This window comes from Drosophila serrata, unplaced genomic scaffold, assembly GCF_035046125.1.
Source record: "Drosophila serrata isolate PLE 108 unplaced genomic scaffold, ASM3504612v1 contig_100, whole genome shotgun sequence".
Taxonomy (NCBI): Eukaryota; Metazoa; Arthropoda; class Insecta; order Diptera; family Drosophilidae; genus Drosophila; species Drosophila serrata.
The window spans coordinates 382,558-405,199 of NW_028256998.1; the positions used below are offsets into that span (position 1 = coordinate 382,558).

Below are 22,642 nucleotides of genomic sequence, written 5' to 3' on the forward strand. Positions count from 1 at the left end.
AGTGGAGTTGGTAGTTCGCCGCATGCCTTTTACGTTTGCTATTTCAATTGAAATTTGCTTATTGCAAAATGTTGTTCAGATCCTGGCAGAGCCAACTTTGAAGAATTTCTAGTGCATTGCAAATTGGCATTGGAGTGAAAACCCAGACTACAATGAGACGGCGGTGCTCAGATGTATGCTGCGAATTTTTGTAATAAAGTTGGCAACTATGTGGACAGGAAAGTGCCGGAGGCATACCGCCGTAGTAAATAAAGATATATAAATACAAAATGGCACAAGTTGTCTGAAAGCACAACAAGATCGATTTTATTGCGGCAAAAATCGAGAGTAATAATTTAGTAAAATAAAAATGTAACACACCATTGAATTAAATTATCAAATTTAATTTGTTCATTCACTGCTTCTTTGCCTTTGGCTTACTTTTTGACTTTTTAGAACAGAGTTTTTTAATCAGAAGCCGACAAACCAGTTTTAAAGTATAGTAAACAACAGCAATCACCAAAACTAACAGAGCATAGATATCCAAGTTATTGGCGGCTATATAGCTCATGTGCACCACCGGACTCTGCAGGTGCGGAGCTCCATGGTGACGGATTACGTACTCCACCCAGTATATTAAAGTTTCACGGGCGCTCATTGGTCGATCACGGTAAAGGGTCGAGAAGGATTTCACCGCGTTTGCGTACTTTGGATTCTCAAGGACCTCTCTGATGCCCTCGTGGAAGGACTTCTCCTCAAGGGTAAGCAGACTCTGTGTCAGGCCGAATCCTTGCTCCACTACGGCAGCGGCATTGCTGGGCTGATCCCCGAAAACGGGAAGTGCCAGCATTGGAATGCCGTGGTACTGAGCCTCGGTCACTCCACCCTTGCCCGCATGTGTGATGAAGAGCTTGATGTTCGGGTGGGCCAGGATGTCGTCCTGGGGCAGCCACTTGGCGTAGAGAATATTTTCCGATGTGCCCGGAGTGCTCTCCAGATCATCCCACTTCCAGATGACCTTCAGCTTCAGTTTCGATAAGACATTGAAAATCTTTTGTATTGTTTCGGGCGGTAGGTGATCTTTCTTTACGTTCGTGCCGAGACTAAAGAGAATAGCTCCGTGTGGAGCGTTGCTCAGGAAGTCCGCAATGTTCTGGGGCAGAGGATCAGGACGATCCTTGACCTGAATTCCACCCACCTCAATCACCGCCGGCACATTGGGCCTGATGGGTCCCTCACTGATTCCATGTGAACCGAAGAAAATGAGGGAAATATTCTTGTTCAGGTCACTGTAGGCCGGCAGAGTAGGATCATCTCCATAGATTTCCCTATAGAAAGTTTGGGAAATTAATATTACATTCTGATATACATTAAATATTCTTTTCATACCTATATGTCTTTGCATTGTCATACTCATTTATGGCCATGAAAAGGCGTTGGGCCCAGTTGCTAAGAATATTGATCACACGCTTCCCAATGCCCATAGGAACTTCCTGGGATGCGTGCATCGACGGCACGTAGGAGACTTCCCAGGGGTTGCCAATTATGTCCCCGATGAATGTTGGGGGATTGGAGACGGCCACCACCAGAGGCACCTTTAGCTTGTGGGCCAAGGCCAGCTGGAAACTGTTCATAAAGTATCCCACGATCACTAGGTCGAATTTATTATCCGGATGCTCATAGAGATCCTTGACCACTTGGTGCTTCATCACCGCTCCCATTTTGGAGAACGCCTCACTCAGTTTCTGCGCCGATCGTAACATGGTTAAGTAGACATTGCTATTGTCCGTGTTGGCTAAGCTGGCTATGACAGTGTTGAAGGATTGCAAATCCTCTTTGTTGAGCGGCACTTGGATGTGGGAAATGTTCTTGTGCATTAGCGGAGGCTTCAAGGCAGTCACTACCGTTACGTTGTGGCCTCTCTCGGCCAAGATCCGGGCCATTGACATCTGGATTACCAAGTGGGAAGGACTTAGGCTGGCGAACAGCCCGAGAATGTTCGATCCCTGGACTCCGGCTATCACAGCCAGAATAAGGAGAGAAAATTCAATCGTTTTTCCCGCCATCTGATCGCTCAGGCTTCTGAAAGTAAACTGATTCGTTTGGCCTCGCAATAAACGGCTCTTAAAAAGCGATAAGCTTTATCAACGAGCTTTGACTAAGGTTATCTGCCTTTCAAAAGGTGTAACCTGTTTTGACTCCCGCATCTGTCTACGATTTTTAACAATTTAATGCTGTATCAGCGGTGACAGTGCACTCAAGCGTAGCCAAAGAATTGCTTTGATAAGGCTTATCAGCCATTAACTTGAGGAACCTTAAAAACCGAGACAAACCAGAAGCAAAAATATTCTTCGCAAAACAATTCCCACGCCTATCTGTCATTCAGTAGAGTAAGCATGTTGGCACAAGTTTGTTTTCCTTTACTTATATACAAATGAGATTAGCTCGGTTTTTACTTCAGTTAAAATAATTTTTTCTGGGTTACTAAGCACACTTTGTTATTAATTTTAAATATTATTTTTGTACATCAATTAAGTGTTAAGCAAATATTTACAGACTTTCATTGAATATTATCCTTATTGACCTAGGAGGACAAAGAGGAAGTTAAAAGCAACGATTGTATAAATATATTTCATAGCATATGACTATTTTGAGATGCTTTACTTGGAGCATCAAAATAATTCCGATTAGAAAATCAATCCACCCAAATGTATTGATAATCCAAAATACATAATCCAAAAATTGTGACGTAGTAATAAATACAATTTATTTATTTTTTTCCTATATAATAATAGAGTATTTGCTTAACATAGGTTGAACAAAGGGCTTTATTGTGTCTTTTGCTTTTTGGCCGCCTTGGACTTTGACACAAACTTCCTATAAAGGCATTTAACTAGCGTCTTAAAAAGCAGTAAGACAATAACTAGTATAACAGCGATTAGAGCATATAAATCCAAGTTGTAGGCAGCTATGCAGTTCATGTGAACCAGTGGACTCTGAAGGTGGACAGCTCCATGATGACGAATCACGTACTCCGACCAGTAGACCACCAGCTCCCTTGAGGACATGGGACGATCACGGTAGAGGGAGGAAAACGTAGACACCTTCTTGGCGTACTGTGGGTTTGTCAAAACCTCCTGAATGGCTTCGAGGAAAGGCTGCTCCTCCAGTGAAAGGAGACTCTGGGTGAGTCCAAAGCCCTTCTTGACCATTGCCTCGGCATTTCCTGGCTGGTCTCCAAAAACGGGCAACGAGAGCATCGGCTTGCCATGGTACTGGGCCTCAGTAATACCACCTTTTCCGGCATGATTGATGAAGAGTTTGATCTTCGGGTGGGCGAGGATGTCGTCCTGCGGCAGCCACTTGGAGTACAGGATGTTCTCCGACTGACCCGGTGTCTGCTCCAGGTCTTCCCACTTCCAGATGACCCTTTGCTTCAGTTTTGAGAGAACGTTGAACATCTTGGTCACCGTGTCTGGTCTGATATGGCTGCCCTTCACATTGGAGCCCAGACTTAGGAGAATGGCTCCATCCGTGGCATTGCCGAGGAAGTCGGCCATATTCTGCGGAAGGGGATCCGGCTTGTCCTTAACCTGGATGCCTCCAATTTCGATAGCTGCAGGGACATTGGGTCGGATCGGTCCCTCACTGAGCGCATGAGAGGCAAAGAACACCATGGATGTATTTTTTACCATTTCCGAGAGCTCGGGAATATTGGGGTCATCGGCAAAGAGATCCCTATAAAAAAAGAATCCGCATTAATCAACATCTACCAAATTTCCACGTCTTGGAGACTACTTACTTGTACAAATTCTGATTTCGTTTATCAAATAAGTGTGATAGTACTCTGAAGGAGAGACTGGCAAATAAGCTGCGCAAACGCTGACGAAAAATCATGCCCGTTGCTTTCTCCAAGGAGTCGTCCATGGAAGGCACATAGGAGACCTCCAGAGGATTTCCGATCAATGGGTTCAACATCTGATTGGGGGGCATAGTGGCAACAATGATGAACGGTGCGTTTACCTTTCTTGCAAATCCAAGCTGGAAGTCGTTCATAAAGTAGCCCGAGAGAACCAGATCGAACTTATTGTTCTTATTTAGATACAGATCTTTAACCCGTTCGTGTTTTAGAGCCTCTGCCATCTTCTTGAACATGAAGTCCATCTGTCCCGACATACGCAGCATGGATACCACCATGTTGCTATTATCGTTTTTAGACATCTCCTTAATGCTATCACTCTTCCGTTGCGCCTCTTCCTTGGTGAGGGGTATAGTGATCACATTAATGCTCTTGTGGGTAACCATTGGCTTCAGGACCGTGACCACCGTCACATTGTGTCCCCTCTCTGCCAGCACCTTAGCTACGGACATTTGGATGATCAAATGCGAGGGACTGAGGCTCGGGAAGAGTCCCAGAATATTTGCACTTTGGGTGCCACCGATAAGCGCGGTGATAGCCACCGCCAGGAACAAAAACCGAATCGAAACCATTTTGAGCGAGTTTTAACTGCAGACTGAGGAAGACTTCTGGCAGGCAGTGCTTTATATTCAATTGGCTTAGACGATGACTACGAGATAATTAAGTTTTAACTGATAAGCAGGAACTATGGTTCATTTTGTTGTGCTAGGTTTTGATTGTCAATTCCTTTCAGGAAAACACGTATTAGATAGCGGGCCGTATCACAATAAACGTTCTGTTAATCTGGGCTATCGATATAGATAGAATACACACTTGAAAAAATTACTGGGGTTCAGAGACGTATAATTTTCATGGTGTTGGATTAGTTTTGGAAATGCGATCATGCTGTGCCGCAGACCTTTGGAGAAAACAGAAAAGTTTACATTATTTGCGAGGAAATTTGGTGAATCGCAAGTCGGGTTTTTGGGGGAATCTGAACTAGACTCTGAAATTAACTTCAATTTCTAAAACACACCTTTTAACTATTAAAACCATTCTTATAGATATAGGTTACTTGGGTTTGTTTTCTTATCAATTTTGAATATAATTTTTGTACTTCACTTATCTGTTAGAAATGTAATTTAAGGTAGTAATATTGGAATGTTCCTACGACACAAGTGCGGGTTTTCTTCTTTTTGGCCTTATTGGACTTTAAAGCAATTCTTTTATATAGATAATTTGCTATTCTAGTACTTTTATAAAATAGAGATAAGAACTATCTATTAAAGGCATTGATTGTAGTTATCGAGCAATTAAGGGGCACAGTCCCTATTTTTATACCCTTGCAGGGTATTATAATTTCAGTCAGAAGTTTGAAACGCAGTAAGGAGGCACCTCCGACCATATAAAGTATATATATTCAGGATCAACAGTCGAGTCGATCTAGCCATGTCCGTCTGTCCGTCTGTCCGTTTCTACGCAACCTAGTCTCTCAGTTTTAAAGCTATCTAAATGAAACTTTGTAGTTAGCCTTCTATATACTCTCACTCGTATATATGTCGGAACGGGCCGGATCGGACGACTATATAATATAGGTGCCATAGGAATGATCGGAAAATGTTTACAACAAAAATTTTAACATTTTCAGTTTTCTATAGAATTAGATCAAATTTAAAATATAGCCATTTTATTAAACTCTTCAATTTTGTGTAAAATTTCATGAAAATCGGACTACTATATCATATAGCTCCCATAGGAACGATCGAGAAATTAATACAAATAAAAATTATAACTCAGTTTTCAACAGATTTTCATCAAATTTAAGGTATAGCCATTTTATATTAGTCTTAAATTTGGTGTCAAATTTCATGAAAATCGGACGATTACATCATATACATAGGTGCCATACAAACAATCGATTGATGTAGAAGGAAAATGCAAATCTGTGAATGTAAAGCTGCAAATATAATATGTATAGGTGAATGAAATGAAAGCAGATATTACTTCATTGTTTTTAAACACAAATATATATATAATTTATATGGTATGGATTCCTAGTCATAGAATTTCTATCTGCAAAGATATATAAACTTCGGCGTGCTGAAATTAGCTTCCTTTCTTGTTATATGATATATTGCATCAAAACCGAACACAATGCAAAATGTTTGTAGTACTTATTATAATTCTATAATAGTTAAGTTTGAAGTTATATTCTTTGATATGCTGCCATGGCTTAAAGATAGATTCGATTTGATTCAATAATAATTAATAATATTTCAAGAATAAACTGACATTTGCGGTTTTGATATCAGCGAATCAATCCACCCAAATATATTTAACTCTGTTAAATAATGTGATTTAATAACATAATCCAAAAATTTTTACGCAGAAATAAATACAATTTATTTTATTTTCCTTATGAAGTTAACGAGTATTTGCTTAACATAGGTTGAACAAAGGCCTTTATTGTGTCTTTTGCTTTTTGGTCGCCTTGGACTTTGACACAAACTTCCTATAAAGGCATTTAACTAGCGCCTTAAAAAGCAGTAAGACAATAACTAGTATAACAGCGATTAGAGCATATAAATCCAAGTTGTAGGCAGCTATGCAGTTCATGTGAACCAGTGGACTCTGAAGGTGGACAGCTCCATGATGACGAATCACGTACTCCGACCAGTAGACCACCAGCTCCCTTGAGGACATGGGACGATCACGGTAGAGGGAGGAAAACGTAGACACCTTCTTGGCGTACTGTGGGTTTGTCAAAACCTCCAGAATGGCTTCGAGGAAAGGCTGCTCCTCCAGTGAAAGGAGACTCTGGGTGAGTCCAAAGCCCTTCTTGGCCATTGCCTCGGCATTTCCTGGCTGGTCTCCAAAAACGGGCAACGAGAGCATCGGCTTGCCATGGTACTGGGCCTCAGTAATACCACCTTTTCCGGCATGATTGATGAAGAGTTTGATCTTCGGGTGGGCGAGGATGTCGTCCTGCGGCAGCCACTTGGAGTACAGGATGTTCTCCGACTGACCCGGTGTCTGCTCCAGGTCTTCCCACTTCCAGATGACCCTTTGCTTCAGTTTTGAGAGAACGTTGAACATCTTGGTCACCGTGTCTGGTCTGATATGGCTGCCCTTCACATTGGAGCCCAGACTTAGGAGAATGGCTCCATCCGTGGCATTGCCGAGGAAGTCGGCCAAATTCTGCGGAAGGGGATCCGGCTTGTCCTTAACCTGGATGCCTCCAATTTCGATAGCTGCAGGGACATTGGGTCGGATCGGTCCCTCACTGAGCGCATGAGAGGCAAAGAACACCATGGATGTATTTTTTACCATTTCCGAGAGCTCGGGAATATTGGGGTCATCGGCAAAGAGATCCCTATAAAAATAAAATCCGGATTTATAAAAATTTAGCATATTTCCACGTGTTAGGGACTACTTACTTGTACAAATTCTCATTTCGCTTATCAAAAAAGTGTGAAAGTAATCTGAAGGAGAGACTGGCAACCAAGCTCTTTATACGTTGACGGAAAGTCATGGCCTTTCCTTTCTCCAAGGAATCATCCATGGAAGGCACATAGGAGACCTCCAGAGGATTACCGATCAATGGGTTCAACATCTGATTCGGGGGCATTGTGGCAACGATGATGAACGGTGCGTTCACTTTCCTGGCAAATCCAAGCTGGAAGTCGTTCATGAAGTAGCCCGAGAGAACCAGATCGAACTTATTGTCCTTATTTAGATACAGATCCTTAACCCGTTCGTGCTTTAGAGTCTCTGCCATCTTCTTGAACATGAAATCCATCTGTCCCGACATTCGCAGCATAGATAACACCATGTTGCTGTTGTCGTTCCTGGACATCTCCTTAATGGTGTCGCTCATTTGTTGCGCTTCTGCCTTGGTGAGGGGTATTGTGATCACGTTAATGCTCTTGTGGGTAACAACTGGCTTCAGAACGGTGACCACTGTCACATTGTGTCCTCTCTCCGCCAGCACCTTAGCCACGGACATTTGAATGATCAAATGCGAGGGACTGAGGCTAGGGAAAAGTCCCAGAATATTTGCACTTTGGGTGCCACCGATAAGCGCGACGATAGCCACCGCCAGGAACAAAACCCGAATCGAAACCATTTTGGACGAGTGTTTACTGCAGAATGCTGAAGACTGGTGGCAGGCAGTGCTTTATATTCGATTGACTTAGACGCTGACTACGAATGATTATTCAGTTTTTACTGATAATTAGGAATTATAGTTCAGTTTGTTGTGCTAGGTTCTGACAGTCAATTTCGCAACCAATTTCGTTCTTTTCATAGAACATTTCAGGAAAAAACGTAGGAGATAGCGAGCTCCTTATCATAGTAAACGTTTTGGTAATCTGTGCTACCGATAAATATAGAGTTCACACTTGAAAAAATTTTGGTCATCAAAGACATGTATAATATTCATGGTGTTGCTTTATTTTTCGAAATGCGATCATGCTGTGCTAAAGACCTTTGATGATATCACGAAAGTTTACATTATTGGGAAAGAATTTGGCTAAATCTGGAATCGGGTTTTTGTTTATTTAGATACTTGTAACGCTGTAAAGAATCCTTTCCGACCCTATTAGCCATATATATTCTTGATCGGCATCAACAGCCGAGTTGATCTAGCTGTGTCACAAAGAAAACAAATTTTTTTCAAATTTTCCAAAATTTCATAAGGAATATAATTTTATAGGAAAGCTTTCCAAATTAAAATTGATGCATTCTTGGCTTAGTTATGATACTCTTAAACTTTGATTTGCCGAAAAAGTTGTCATATAAATAATATCTATAAATATGGGTTTAAAGAATGCGAATATATTATGCTTCGTTATGTTCGATTTTCGATTAGATCTTTTAATTTAATTACAAACAGCAAGGATATATAAACTCCTGTTTTCCTTAGATAGTTTTCTTTCTTCCTTAGTCCTTAATTAATTTATTGGCAAAGATTTTAATATTTATGAATTAAAATGGTAGCACTGAGAATATAAATAAATAAATAAAATTAAATAGACCGCTTCGATCCCATTTATCTCCCGGTTCGTCCACGATGACGAATGTCCTTCGTAAAGAACCCCAGTCCTGCCCGTTCGATTTATCAACATGAATAAATCTATATTTCATTTGGCGCATACCCTTAATTCATTCGATTATCTTCCGCTTAAAACCCTTCCCTCCCGAAACCCCTCCCAGTGAGACAACGAAACTAATGGCATTCATGTGCGTGACGAAGGCGGAGGGCGTGGTCCTGAGGGGCGTGTGCACATTTTCATACGCATTTAATCGTGTGTGTCTGCCCTGCGAAAATTCTTAACGAACACTGGCACCCGCACGCACGCACTCGTGGAAATAAATATTTATCGGCATTGTGGTGTGTAGTTCACTTTGGCTCCATTTGCCGGTCAGTTGTTCGGCCATTCATTGTCCCCGCACCGAAGTCCCACTTATAAATATATATAATAATATAATAAGTAAAACTACAAGAAAATAAAATATATACACAAAACAATTTACGCAGGCAAAGTAACTTTTCATTTTGACTAAGGTTAAACCAAAGAGTATATAGAGTAAATTGTATAGTCTTTGGTTAAACATTTTGATGAGTGAAACTATTCAAGCAATACCCTATTTAGCTCAATTTCTACTAACTTAACCCGATACCTGATTTTCGCTTACTCTATAAATATATATGATATAAAAAGAGAAACTAAAGGATATACAAAACAATTTATACAGATAAAAACTAATATCATATTATAGCATAATTCTCATGAGCTTAATTTCTACTAATCTTAAAGAATACCTTATTTTCGCTTATCCAAAAGCTTTAATTAATTTTCAGGATAATAAAGAGTTATCACAAATCAGCTGTCCTTAATTTTAGCCAGGATGACGGAATGTTTGCGAAACTCTGGCAACACTTTAACTTTAATGAAGAAAACGCTGGCCCCACCAAAGTAAATGTCAAATATTTGATTAGCCCCATTAGAACCACCCCTCGAACAGGCCCCCTGGGATCCTGGCCCCACCCCCCCGACAACTGACCCACATGCGTGGAGGGGAGCCGCAAGGGTTGTTCGCTCCGAAAGAATACTTCATTATAATTCTCGCTCATTAACCCATGTTTTCCATGTGCGCCACATCTCCAGCGCCACCCGCCCCCGGGTAGGAGCTAGAAAATGGGAGAAAAACACTTTTCATAATTAAGCATTGTAATTTTTGTTTGTTTCGCTTGTTGGGGGTCTTCGCGGTAAAGGCTTCATTTTCACTTTGCTTCTCGATTACGCTTTCCCTCAGTTCCGTTCCTTATTTTCGGCGAACGCAAAAAATAAAAATGGAAAAGTAAAAACGAAAACAAAGGTTTTTCCATGATGGACATATGATTGCTTTTGGATTGTAATTGGGTGGTGCCTTTCCCCCTTTTGCCATAATAATATTTCATTAACTGATACTCACTCCTATTTATGAGTAATTTTTGCAAAAGGTAAAGTTGCTCCAAGATCAATTGGTATTTTATGGCATTGCTTAATTTAATTTAACCAAGAAAGCCGACTTCTCAGAGTGTTTGACAAACTTGCCAGTTATGCGCTCAAAGTCTTTGGCTGTTGAGGAATTTTCAATTAGTGCAACCAAAAAATGTGTGCTCACTTGTCACTTGGCTCGGTCTAGGAGGCCCCGCCCTGAAATGGAATTTCCATAATTATGCCGAACAGGCGGGAGTTGTTGAATTTACATTCGTTTTGCAGTAAATTTAATTAGAAACCAAACTTTTTGCTCAGCTCATGTCATATCAAAAATGCGCTTTCTCTGGCCCGGGTTACGCCTTCTCTTCGCCCAAGCACTAGTTTTAAAACGAAAATGTCTATAATTTCTGTGTACATGGCAACCGAGAGCTGTTACCCTCCTCCCCTGGCAGAGCTCTGCGTTTTAGTTATTACTACCAACTATAATTTAAAATAAATGCCAAAGTAGCCGAGGTCTAAACCGCAGAACATCGAGCTCCTCAGTTGAGAGCCGGCTATTAAGCCCACCCGAAACGGGCTTCCAGGAAAGGAGTTGGCTTACGCTCCTTCTGGTGCCCCCGCTGCTGTGCTGTTGGCTTTATAATAAATTTATAAATTAAAATATGAAAAATGGTCGCTGCGTGTTTTTGCCAAACTAAGCAACACACAAAAAAAAAATAAAATAAAATAAAGGAAAACTCAGAAAATGCTCTGCTAAGAGCAGGGAAAGCTAAAAAAGCAGAGAAGTAGCAAGAACTGTGGGTGAGTTGGGATTGGGATTGGGGTTGCGGATTGTGGATAGGTCATCAGAGTGCCGTGGTCGAGTGCTGAAGTTTGGCCAAAGCAGCTGCCAACTTTGTGATGTAAAATGTTTTTATCCTAAAGGATTTTTTATTGGAAAAGCATTGAGAGCTTAACAGATTATGTGTGAATTCACTTTTCTATTACATAAAAATATGAAAAATGGAGCCAAGAATGTGTGCAATGCTTAGCCTTAACCTTTAAAGGTTAAATTCTATCTCAGACCCAAGGTCAGAACTCACTCGAGTAAGTACAAAACCGATATCTATCCACATGAGTCCATGCTCACACCAACTGACCCAGAAATATGCTAATGACATTTCAATTTCAGTGTCCAAAACATATAACTTAACGAACTGCTGCCATGCTCCGATCATTTGGGGGTACTGCAAAATACACTGACACATTTTAAACTTTCTTCTGGCAGAAGGACGAGGGAGGTGAACGGAACGAGGACACAGAAATGAAATAAAGTTTCACTGTGGGAGCCCTCGTATCGCTCCGGGACGGCTGGCGAGTGAAAGCAAACGAGGAAAGAGCAAATGGCCGAGAGCATCAGCAGGACAAAACAAACACATCCTCGTCCCCATCCTCATCCTGTTTAGAGGACACATGTCCACCACCACAAGCGCCGCTCTGATTAGATTTTGCTGTGCACAAACATACATGTCACGGTGGTCGTTGTGTTTAGCAGGAAAGGTCACTACCGTGGGGTATTCCATCGCATATTCAGCACAAGATGGCAAAACATTTATATTTATTAACATTAAATTGTATGAGTTGTTATTCCCTTGGCGATCAGGCAAGTATTTTCGAATACCATCCATTATGAGTTCGTAAATAGTAGAGCTACCTTCAAAGATACTTCAGAGATGAACTTATTCTATTGTTATCTGAAAAGTTTTATTAAACTTTAAAGTGAAGGACTTCTACCAATAATCTTGGGCTACTTTAAGGTTCCCTTTTCACCCGTTTTCAAATACTTTTTCGAAAAGTAAAATGATTGCAACTCCGGGTCGGGGTTTGCTTTGTTTGCGGCTTGTATACAAACTTCAGCTGTCTATTAGTGCTCAGGAGCTTCTGGGCCCTGGCCACCGCCGGCATTGTCTGCCTCCGGGTGGCAGCTGCGTGATTTAGGGTGCTGGCGGGGCCGGACACTTCCCGACCCGCTCCGTCCCGCCCCCGCCCATCTGCCCACTTAAGAACACGGATATAAAATACAAGAGAGTGTAAAAACTTTTGCCATTTTCTTTGGCAACTTTCCGTTGCATTTGCACAGAGCAAAATGTCTTTTTGCCAAGCAGTCAGTGGTGCATATAACTCAACAGGGCCTCGCCTCGCCGCCTCCGTCTCCGCCCGGGGAAGCCCCTCCTCTTCATCCCTCCCAACGGCTCCATCCATCTTGGCAGCGCCCCGTGGCGGCAACAGCTGCAACAGCGCTGGACTAAGCTGAGCGTGAAAAAGAAACATTTGCATATCCTGTGACCCACTTATAATCATTTTTCATACAACGTGTGCAAGACAACAACAGTGGCGGTGGCGGGTGCCAGCTAACGTGCAATATTAGCCAAGGAAGGCTGATGCAAAACGAGGTTATGTTTGCTCTCAGCCAACTATGAAGCCTCCCAGCCTCCTACTCCCAGCCCCCCAATCTCAGCCCGAGCCCTCAAGGCAACCGCACACAGCATCATTTGCATAAATTGTGCATGTTAGAGTGTGGGCACCCGAAAGAAAAATAAAGTTACAGAGCCAGAGACCAGGGGAGGAGTATTATACTATATGTAATATATGTACGTATATAGACTCGGGTCGAATTATGGAATGAATTCTATTTCGGTGCTCATTAGCGTAGGCACAAAGTGTCAGCGTAATTAATAATCAAAATTGGAGACAACAAAGATGGATCGCGAGCAGAGTGCTCAGTATTTTTATCGCCTCCACACGCCGCAGACTGGAGATTTATTCGTTCGTAATTAATCAGAGTCCAGGAGAGACCAAGGAACGGAGGAGTAGGATTCATCTGCATCCGTGAAATACATATTTCATTTAATTGCTTTCGAGTATACAAAGAAAAAAAGCATTTACAAATTTCATCAAAAAAGCCTGCAGTTGCATCGACATCTTAATCAAAATAATGCGTTCGTTTATTTATCAGAGTCCTTCGCCGCAAACAGGTCCTGAACTGGGTCAACAGCTCTCGCTCCTCGCTCCTCGCTCCACGGTCCTTACTCCTCCGTGCCCAGTGCAAATAATCAGCTGTGATCAAATTTATTTCGAGCAAAACCAACCGACATGTACAACATTTGTGCAATGTATTGCGGATTGCTCATGCCTCGCTTTGGTTTTGCTGTTTGCTTTGCCTTTATGCAGATTTGCACAATTTACAATACACAGGACTCGCACAAAGCGAATTTTCTGAAGCGTCAAAATGTATTCAAATATTCTAATCAGTTGCATTCCCTGAACCAGCATTTTCTCATAAATATTTTAAATGCCCGATAAAGGTATCACCACAGTGAGGCAACTTGCCTTTTGCTAAGTCGAAGCCGAATGATTTTTCCAGCAATGCAAACATTTAATATGATGTCCTCTGACTTGAGTTAATTAATGTTGCATTCCGGATAAATTATTGCAAATATCAGAAGCCCCGGCGGGAAGGGTGCTGAATATAAATTATAGCAACTAATTTGGGAAGCATTTAATCAAACTCTACTCAACCTTGACCCAAAGAGTAAACATCAACGAAAGTTTCCAGCGGGGAAAAAATCGACTTATGCAAATTGGGATGGAGGAGGCAACTTCCTCGAACTTTTGGCCAGTCGGCGGAGCAAGTCAGTCCATTCATCCCACTCCTCGCACAGACATCGCATATATCAATCGTTCCAAGTTTTCGGTTCACCCCGAGAACGTGACATGAATGGGATTTAAGTGATTTTAATAGTTCACGTGCCGCTTTTGACAAAACGCCGGCCAAGAGAGAGAGAGCAGCTCGGGCCTGCGGTTCTCCGCTGGATGGAGGAAGGAAGGAGGAGCGGAATTTTAGGCAGCCTGCTGCCACTTTCCCAGCGCTTCCGCCGGGCTCTTCATCCGTTTTCCATCCAGCGGAGACAATGGAGCCACCGACCACAATTTCCGCGCTGCACTTCCCTCTCCTCGGCGGTCTAAGCAAATTCAATTGCCTGATTTGATTTGTAAATGGCGTACGCGGGAGGCACGTGACTCAAAACTGTCAGTTTAGCTGGAATTGTGTGTTGTCGTTACCCTGACTTCCGTTCACCTAGAGATGCGAAACATACCGTGGAAATCTTGAAAATTATTAATCAATAAATTAAAATTGAGAATTTAATTTTTAAGTTGGTCATTTTTTGAAAATGTAGTGATTGTCAGAGTTGAAATGGGTTTATTTATCAGTAAATGGTGTGGTAAGATATTGCTTGACTTGGTAGTGAAGTGTAGGTTTTCTACATAATAAGTAAAATGTTCATTAGTATTTTCTGTCCCTTTAAAGGTATTTTCAATTTAGTTGCAAGTAAACTAAACTCTTGTCACAACATTTGGATTTTGGATTTTAATTGTCCGATCGATTATCTGAGTCATTGGCTTGTGTTTCCAGAATCGAATCCTTCAGGATCAGTTTACTTTTGAAAGAAATGTTGGTCATTTGTCCATCTCTACCTCCAGTTGCTCCTCACATTTCCTTTTACTCCCTTTCGCTTTCGGAGTGCAGCGCGTGTAATGTACACGCGCCACCTGACTTAATATCAATTTCGGCCACAACCCTCATCCTACCTGGGCTCGTGTTCATTTTTTTGTGTTTTTCTTTTTTTTTCTGGCAAAGTCTTGTCTCTGAAAAGTTTTTAAGTCAAATGAATTTTTTATGGCTCCAGAGCGCTCGCTCACTCGCTCGGTCGGTTGGTCAGGTTTGCCTGCCGCTGGTCTTACGTGTTTTGGGTTTAAATGCGACTGGCCGAGGCTTTGTGTAGGCCCGCTTCGAGATAAATGGTTCTAAAATACTTTTAAGTGAGCTGAGGAGGGGCCACAATTTGCAAATTGAACCGACTCGCCGGGAGATGGTTTGAAAACTGAGGCAGGTGGCCGAGGTGCCAATGGGTTTATAAAGTCGTCTGGGGGGACTTTGGCCCGAATTAAAGGACTGGGTGGGGGCTTAATCACTCGAACACACATTGGCACTTAACCAGCTGAGAGGTGAGAGAGGGGTGTGTGTGGCAGCCCGTTTTAATTTCAATAAGATGTTCTCGATTCCCCATCTCGGGGCAGTCATCTAATATGCATAACCACAACTTTTCCGAACCGCAACTTATATTGCCAACTCTCATGCTAATTGCGTCGTGCATAATTCCGTTATCACACCTCCCACGCCTGCCGCAAAACTCCTGCAAAATTCATGCAGTTTATTAAATGCTAACCCGAACGTCTTGTGTGAGGGGTCAGACTCTGGGGGAATCAGACTACATCGAAACTATTGGTCGGAAAAGCGGTTAGTTGGAGTTTTCCAAGAGGCTGTGGCCAGGCCCCTCCGCAACTGTCAGCTTGGCCTGCTGCCACATCGACGTTGATTAAAGTCTTGGCCGAGAAGAGTCCACTTAGCGCCGTCTAATTGAAATCTTGCCTAATTCCTGTTTATGCACCAAACAATGACAGGACAAAGCCATCGAGAGGGTGGGATTGCCTGATTATAAACTGCAACCTAAGACATGGCAATAATTTCATAATTTAATTACACTTAACCTCGTTGAACCTACGCCCCCGTCGCAGCCCCTTTGGCAAACTTTATGCAACTGCCACAGCGAGTGTGTGTGCGAGTGTGCGAGTGTGCCAGTGTGTGTGCAGTGTGCCGGAGTGGAATTTGCGACATTTTGCCAGGGAAAACGTATGCATAAATAAGTCGAGCTCTGGGCCTCCCTGCGACTTCGACCTCTAACCCCGGACCCTCCTTCCTGTCGGTCTCCGATATGTTCGCCACAGCCACATAATTGTCGGCAATGTATCTTACAAATGCAAATTAGATGCAAATGTTAATAATCTGCGTGGATGAATTTTAATGAGCAACCAAAGTGTTTTGGCGACTTGTCGCCGGCGACGTCTCCCTGGGCCTCTGCCACGACGCTTCGTCCTGTCCCTTCCCCCGTCTGTTACACAGACCAGCAACTACGACACTTTGGCAATGGAAGTGTCAGACATGCTTCATGCTGTATGGACTGTAGTGTCCTGACCAGTCCTCCTCGACACTTGGTTTTTCTAGAGGGCCAAGACATTGTGATAATGTATACCTTAAATCGGTCAAGGAAGTGGGGGAAACATTGTTTGCAAATTGTTGAATGCTCTAATGCAGACTATCAAATAACAATTTTGCTTAGCACTTACAAATTTTGAAATTAAAATACAAGGTTTTCAGAACTAAGTTGCACATATCATTTAACGTCACGTATCCTTTACAAATGTAGCTGACTCCTTAGCAGATGGACTCCTCTGTAGGTAAAGGACTTCCGCAGCAATGCCATATTTTAATTCCCATCTTGTTATTTAGTCGATTTGAGGCGGGGAATTTTTATGATCCCTATTCGCAGCTAACCCCAGCAGCCGGCAGCCACAGCCCCAGCCCCAGCCGGGCAGACATCAAGTGGCTGCGGCTAATTAACGCCGCTGTAAAGACTCCGTCTCCGGTGCCAGGAGCTCGAAAAGAGGGAACCAAGTGGCAAGTGCCATTAGGGAGGCTGTGGAGAACACACGTGCTCCAGGGGCGCAAGATCTGCAGAGTGCGGATTCGTATCGGAATAGGGTTTGTGGCACCTCGATTCCAAATTTAGCCGGGCAACGGCGGCGTCTGTATCATTTCCTTTCCATTGCCCTTTCGGTTGTGGTGGGGCCGGGGAAGTCCAAAAATGAAAGCAGATGTTGGAAATCAGTGGAACATTAAGGGCCGCTCATGTGGAAACTTAATTGTTGCCACAAAATCAAACGGAACTCGGCAGGAGCAGCAGATCCAGTCCCGATCTATCCATCTTGATTGGAAGTCCTTCCTGCCGCCGAGGGTGTTGAAAATTTTGCCAAAATTTATTGGCTTCTCTCTCTCTAGTCTCGTGTTTGCTTGGGCATAACTCCGGGGGCAAGTCCGTAAGTTTGTATAAACAAGATGGGTTTATTTTGTATTTTGGCGACATATGTCCGGCAGACCAATGATCACTCAAAATCGACTGATTGCCTGCAGCTGACGCAGTCAATAAGTTTCTAAGGGAAATGTGAAGCAGACAAGTTAATTCTTCATTAATGTCCGGCAATGGACGTAAGAGGGTGCTAATAAACTGAAACAAGCTATTGCTTTCTTTACACTTTCGGCAACAAGGTCTTGTAGTATTAAGGATAAATATTCAGACTGTAATCATTGTTTTATTCTTTACCCAATTCGACTTGCATTAAAGTACAAATATTAAGAAATACCTCAGGTATATTAATCCTTTACCCCGATTAACGCCTTAAAAACAGCATTAAGAGGACCCTTGGGGCCCTTAAAGGATCCTCCTCAATTATCGGATCATCCATTTGTAACACCTATCGACTTTTGCGTACCTATTCGATCCGATGTGTGCCACCGAACAACCCACTAGATTGCATTACATTCATTTCGCAAATTGCCACTAAAAGAAACAACAAAAGTGCATGAAATTTCAACATACGCTGCACACATGATCCATTCCCAGATCCTGCAGGAGGGTGGATGAAACGAGAGGAGGAGGCGGAGGGGATTTCCGTGCAATAACTGCGCAATATATCAAGCAAATACACCTGGGACTGGACGGGAAAATCGGGGATGTTTTGGCCGGGGCGCGCGAAGAACCAAACAGGAAAAATAAAACACGGCGTCGTGGAAACAATGGGAAAATCCAAATGGAAATGGGAAAAGCGAATGTGAGAGGAGAAAAAAATTTATTTATATGCGATTAAATGCAAAAGGCAATCCGGTGCGGGGGGAGGAGAGGAGGAAAAATAAAAATAATGGATTGAATCAAATTTTGGTAACCCTCCGCGGCAGGAGAGCGGACACGGGACAAGGATGTGCGAGGATATCGTGGTGGAGGAAAGCCAAGTGGAAGCGATGCAACTGCAGGCGGCGGCGACGACACAACGTCACGGGAAAACAGCAAATGACAACAAATGGAGAGCAAATACGGAAGGGGACGAGTGGCGGAGCGGAGCGGCGGAAGGAGGATAAACATTTGGCAACTGAAAACCAAAACCGAAAAACAACCTTGTAAAAAGCGAATGTCAACGATGGCAGCGACAATCGCTCCTTTCGGCGGGGGAGGTCATCCGAACCATTCAGACCACTTCCGTGTGGGCCCCGGAGCTCGAGGCAGGGTAATCCTGTAACCGAGTCGAGTCGTCGCCGGTGCCCACCGAGAAGGGATTAATTCCACACATTAGCCGGCTGCCCGGGTAAGCTGACAAGACCAATGGCTGGCACTTGTTAATTTCTCATACTAATTTCGAAGAATGCCACGTGGGGAGTTCCATTTTTTAAGGGGTTACCATGGGTGCCCTGTGCGCCTCTTCATTAATCACTCTGATCGGTTTTTGAGCACGCACTGCGGCCCACGCACTATTCGCCATCATTTTTTAGGATTTCGTGCAGTTTTCCCAGCGGATCAGCCCAGTAATTGAAACTCTGTCGGTGGTGTGTGATAAATTCATAGCTAAGCGCATGATTAGCGCTTTTGCCTCCCAGGGACACGTCAGGAACAATCGTGCCTGGCCTGCCGAGAATGGAACCTAATTATTTATCGCACAAATGACTTTTCCTAGGGTCCCATTCCCTCCCTCAATTCTTGGCAAAGACTGACGGACGACTGTGATTGGCACTTTTCATGGAGACATTGAAGTGAGTGGCCCCAACTGGCTGTCAAGGAACCGAAAAGCCGAAATCGAAGGCGGACATGGGTAGCAAATTATTATTCGGAGAACGACAATACAATAGAAGTGACATTTTATTCAGTTTATTTTATAATTCCCACTGTTTTAAAAAAACGATTTACGTAGAATATTGTCTTAGGTGTTTGACAAGGCTTTACATACATACCTTTACCTCTGTATATTGTAAGGAGGCAGATGGTTTCGGATAATCAAATTCCTTATCCCAATTCCTCTGATATTTGCTCACTCATTCCATATCTTCCCAATTCGGTTGCTTCACTTCAGTTGTTTCCCTCAAATCCACAACATCAGCTGGTCTACTTCTGCCATTATCAAAGTATCATCATAAGCATCCTATTAACTAGGTATACACTTGGAAAAATTATTCTCAAAACTATTTTTTATATCTCTAATGAATTCAGAAATAAATAGCCATTTAAATTCTAGTTTTCAAGGACTTTAACTATTATTTTAAGTAAGGAATCATATGGGTTATATAAACCTCATATTCTCTACTTTAATTTAGATATTTACTTGCTCCGCTGATTTTAAAATATTTTTATAATTTAAGGCAAAACACATAAGCAACGTTAACTACATTTTTTTCTGAGTGCAACCGTCTGAGCCAGAGACTCTTCCCAACTAAGCCGTCTGGACAAATACTTTAATACCCACCATTCTGTATTCGGCAAAGCCTGCGGCATAAAAATGAAGAAATATGTTTTTTATGCCGGCGGCGGCGGCGGCGCGATTTCGTCCTTGGTCCTCGTTGTCCTCTACACAGGCACTCCAACAACTGTGCAAATAAGTAAAAAGTAATCCTAATTACAATTGCAAGTTATAAATAAACATGGACAACGGGAAAGTAGCTGCGGAGCCAACAATGGCCAAAACTGCGAATGCGAATCCTGACGACGTCATTGTAGTAATGAAAATCCCCAAGCAAGCCATAAAAGGGATAAACCTAACGAAACGAAACGAAATGAAATGAATGAAATTTTTCCCCGAGCTGTGAATGGTAACAGAGTAACAGATTTTTCAGCGTTAGTGCGAGGATAACTGACGGAAGGAGAGTCAGACGCTCAACGATGTGTGTACGACCTGTGCTGATTTTCGCATGTTGTTTTTATATATACCTCTTATGTGGAAGGGTAGTTATGACCACTATCATATACACATGTCTAGGATTAAGGAATGAAAATTGATAATAGTACAACAAAGCTTTAGGGTAATGTCTTAGAGGAGCTCGATACTCAGAATATAATACTAAACCTAATTTAAAGCAGAATTAAATTTGTAGATGAAATACTTTTCAATATTTTAGAAAAGTTTAATACTATAGTAAGTGGAAACTTGTGATCCTTTGAAACTCTACTTACAATCTTATATACTTCCTTCTAGTTATAATGAGAAATCTACAACGCTAACTATTGTTTGTAATGGATGCATCTGCTTGGCCATAAAGTATTTCGCAAACATTTGTTTGCTTATGGGTTTTAATAAAACAAATCGCTTAAATAGCTTAGCTCCCCTTCGATGGCATTCCATAATTACAAATGTCAGGCAGGGATGGACCGCGAGACAAATGGGAATGCAAGGGCGGCAGAAGCCCATTTTTGACAACCCATTCACCTCCGGTAACAAAGGCGGTAGAACCCTTTGGAACCCTTTTTGACTTCCACAAAGGATCAACTGCATTCGTCAACAATGGACGATGCAGGGAAACAATGCTATGCACGCGCTATGGGCTACCTGACAATGGGAAGGACGAATCGCCGCATAATCAATGCGTTGATCTGCACCCCTCGAAGGCCTCCTCCAGTCACGCTTTCTGCCCCCTGTGAAGCGTTAAATTGAAGCAATTTGACTGTTTATCGTTCATCGTCAGCCGGCGTCGTACACAATGCCCGGAGGATGCCCTATTTGCATGGGAACCGCCTAAAAACTAAGTAAAATGTCAAGTCGTCTGTGCCATCCGTCTGTAGGTGGCCACTGAAACTAATGCAATTCATGTGTTGACTGTTTCCCTTCGATCCGAGCGCTCCTCCTCGGCTCCATTGGGGTCTATCTGCCTTTTGTTTGTGTTTGCCCATGTCCTGACAAACGTCCTGTCTGTCAATTTGCATGTTACCTTGCATTTCTATCGCCATTGAATTGCCCCTCTCGGCCCTCCTCACTTCGTCCTGGAAGCTTATCATCTGCAGCTTCCTGCCACACGTCCTTCCGTCCCTCCGTCCACCTGAGTGGGCGGGCACTTGTATTTGTTTATCTAACTATCAAAGTCCTGCGTGCTGCTTGCGTAACTCCAGATTCGAGTGTGTTAATTGCTGCCCAGGCTCTCGGGGCCCTCTCACGCGCGTGTCCTTTGTGCAGTGCTAATATTTCCATTGATGTCCTAGGCTGCCTAATCCATTATTTAGTTTAACATCTCTGCTAAATGTGCAAAAATCAGTCCCCAACACTTCCTCCTCTGCCTCGTCTTGCCATTCGTTTACACAAAATCTGCATTTGGTTTGATTTATTTTCCAGATTAGAGGTTAAGTAAATTCTAACTCAAAGCAAAGATGAGGTGAAAAGGACAAGACCGACAAAAATTGGCCAGACGAATCTTTGGTTATTTCAGCATAGAAATCTTCCAAGACGGTAAGCCCCATTCAAGCGAACTTGCACCAGTGATTTCTCAAAAGGATATTTAAACTATAATCTGTTTAATTCCCGAATTTAAATTCGACCGAACCAATGAACAAATAAACACTTTTTAGGTGTAGGTGTATTTTTATTATAATTAATGGTGCTATATTATTATTGGATTTGTTTGTATGCTTGTCCGATGGAATTTGAATCCAAGTTTATGTCAGTGATGAGACTGTACTGCTGGGATGATGAAAGCGTATGAATGGTTGCCTTATTTCGTTTTCTCTTATTAATATTATTTACTTGATATTGTTTCCTTTAGTGTATAGAATGCTAAGAGGGATAAATAATTAGGACTACTGTAGGAACAGGGATCATTGGACTTACCTTGAGTGGGTAGGTGACAGATGGCTTCCTTTTTTCTAATGTTCCTTCTTATGTATGTCTTATATTGTTCTAGTCTTTTAATTCTAAGAGGGATCACTAGTTAAGGCTTTTGTAGGAATAGGACTTTTCGGTCTTACCGTGTTCGTTCAAAAACTTTATCTCTTCAATGGTGTGTTACTCAGATACTCTCCTGTCCTAATAGCCCAAAACTTAGAATTAGAATCTTAAAATAAAAAAGTATTCGAAATATTCTTACTTCTTTTTAGGTGGCCCCTTACTGCGAAATGAAAATATTTATCACTTTATGCTTACTGCTAGATGAAAATCTTTAAAACTTTATGCTTAAACCTAGCCGAAAGATATTTTTATATAAATATAATATTTTTGTACTGAGCTGGGAGCTGTGCTCGCTCTAGAATTTGGAATTGAACTGAATATTTCGAGCAGCATTCATAGCCAAGTCAAATTTTGTGCCTATTAGAAAACCAAG

General features: G+C 42.3%; 3 protein-coding genes and 1 long non-coding RNA gene across 4 annotated transcripts; all 4 read right to left on the minus strand.

Moving 5' to 3' along the window:
* Positions 1–279: 279 nt before the first annotated feature.
* Ugt37B1 (UDP-glycosyltransferase family 37 member B1) lies at positions 280–2,073 on the minus strand. Its single transcript, XM_020954770.2, has 2 exons — positions 1,369–2,073; positions 280–1,307 (listed from the first exon to the last, which is right to left on the minus strand). Exons 1-2 carry the CDS (start codon positions 2,043–2,045, stop codon positions 395–397), a joined length of 1,590 nt encoding a protein of 529 aa, XP_020810429.2. The 5' UTR covers positions 2,046–2,073; the 3' UTR covers positions 280–394.
* A 656-nt stretch (positions 2,074–2,729) lies between these two features.
* LOC110185578 (UDP-glycosyltransferase UGT5-like) lies at positions 2,730–4,505 on the minus strand. The gene is made up of 2 exons (XM_020954508.2): positions 3,782–4,505; positions 2,730–3,717 (listed from the first exon to the last, which is right to left on the minus strand). Exons 1-2 carry the CDS (start codon positions 4,468–4,470, stop codon positions 2,808–2,810), a joined length of 1,599 nt encoding a protein of 532 aa, XP_020810167.2. The 5' UTR covers positions 4,471–4,505; the 3' UTR covers positions 2,730–2,807.
* Positions 4,506–6,319: 1,814 nt separating this feature from the next.
* Positions 6,320–8,038, minus strand: LOC110185580 (UDP-glycosyltransferase UGT5-like). Its single transcript, XM_020954509.2, has 2 exons — positions 7,315–8,038; positions 6,320–7,250 (listed from the first exon to the last, which is right to left on the minus strand). The coding sequence occupies exons 1-2, from the start codon at positions 8,001–8,003 to the stop codon at positions 6,341–6,343; spliced, it is 1,599 nt and encodes a 532-aa protein (XP_020810168.2). The 5' UTR covers positions 8,004–8,038; the 3' UTR covers positions 6,320–6,340.
* Positions 8,039–21,886: 13,848 nt separating this feature from the next.
* LOC110186068 (uncharacterized) lies at positions 21,887–22,600 on the minus strand. Its single transcript, XR_002319825.2, has 4 exons — positions 22,409–22,600; positions 22,290–22,347; positions 22,153–22,235; positions 21,887–22,098 (listed from the first exon to the last, which is right to left on the minus strand). It is a non-coding gene; the product is annotated as an uncharacterized LOC110186068 (long non-coding RNA).
* Between the last annotated feature and the right edge of the window lie 42 nt (positions 22,601–22,642).

Coding starts and splice junctions, on each gene's coding strand:
- Ugt37B1 (XM_020954770.2), bottom strand. CDS start 2,045: ATGGCGGGAAAAACGATTGAATTTTCTCTCCTTATTCTGGCTGTGATA. Junction 1,308..1,368: donor GACAATGCAAAGACATATAG/GTATGAAAAGAA, acceptor AACTTTCTATAG/GGAAATCTATGGAGATGATC.
- LOC110185578 (XM_020954508.2), bottom strand. CDS start 4,470: ATGGTTTCGATTCGGTTTTTGTTCCTGGCGGTGGCTATCACCGCGCTT. Junction 3,718..3,781: donor CGAAATCAGAATTTGTACAA/GTAAGTAGTCTC, acceptor CTTTTTTTATAG/GGATCTCTTTGCCGATGACC.
- LOC110185580 (XM_020954509.2), bottom strand. CDS start 8,003: ATGGTTTCGATTCGGGTTTTGTTCCTGGCGGTGGCTATCGTCGCGCTT. Junction 7,251..7,314: donor CGAAATGAGAATTTGTACAA/GTAAGTAGTCCC, acceptor TTATTTTTATAG/GGATCTCTTTGCCGATGACC.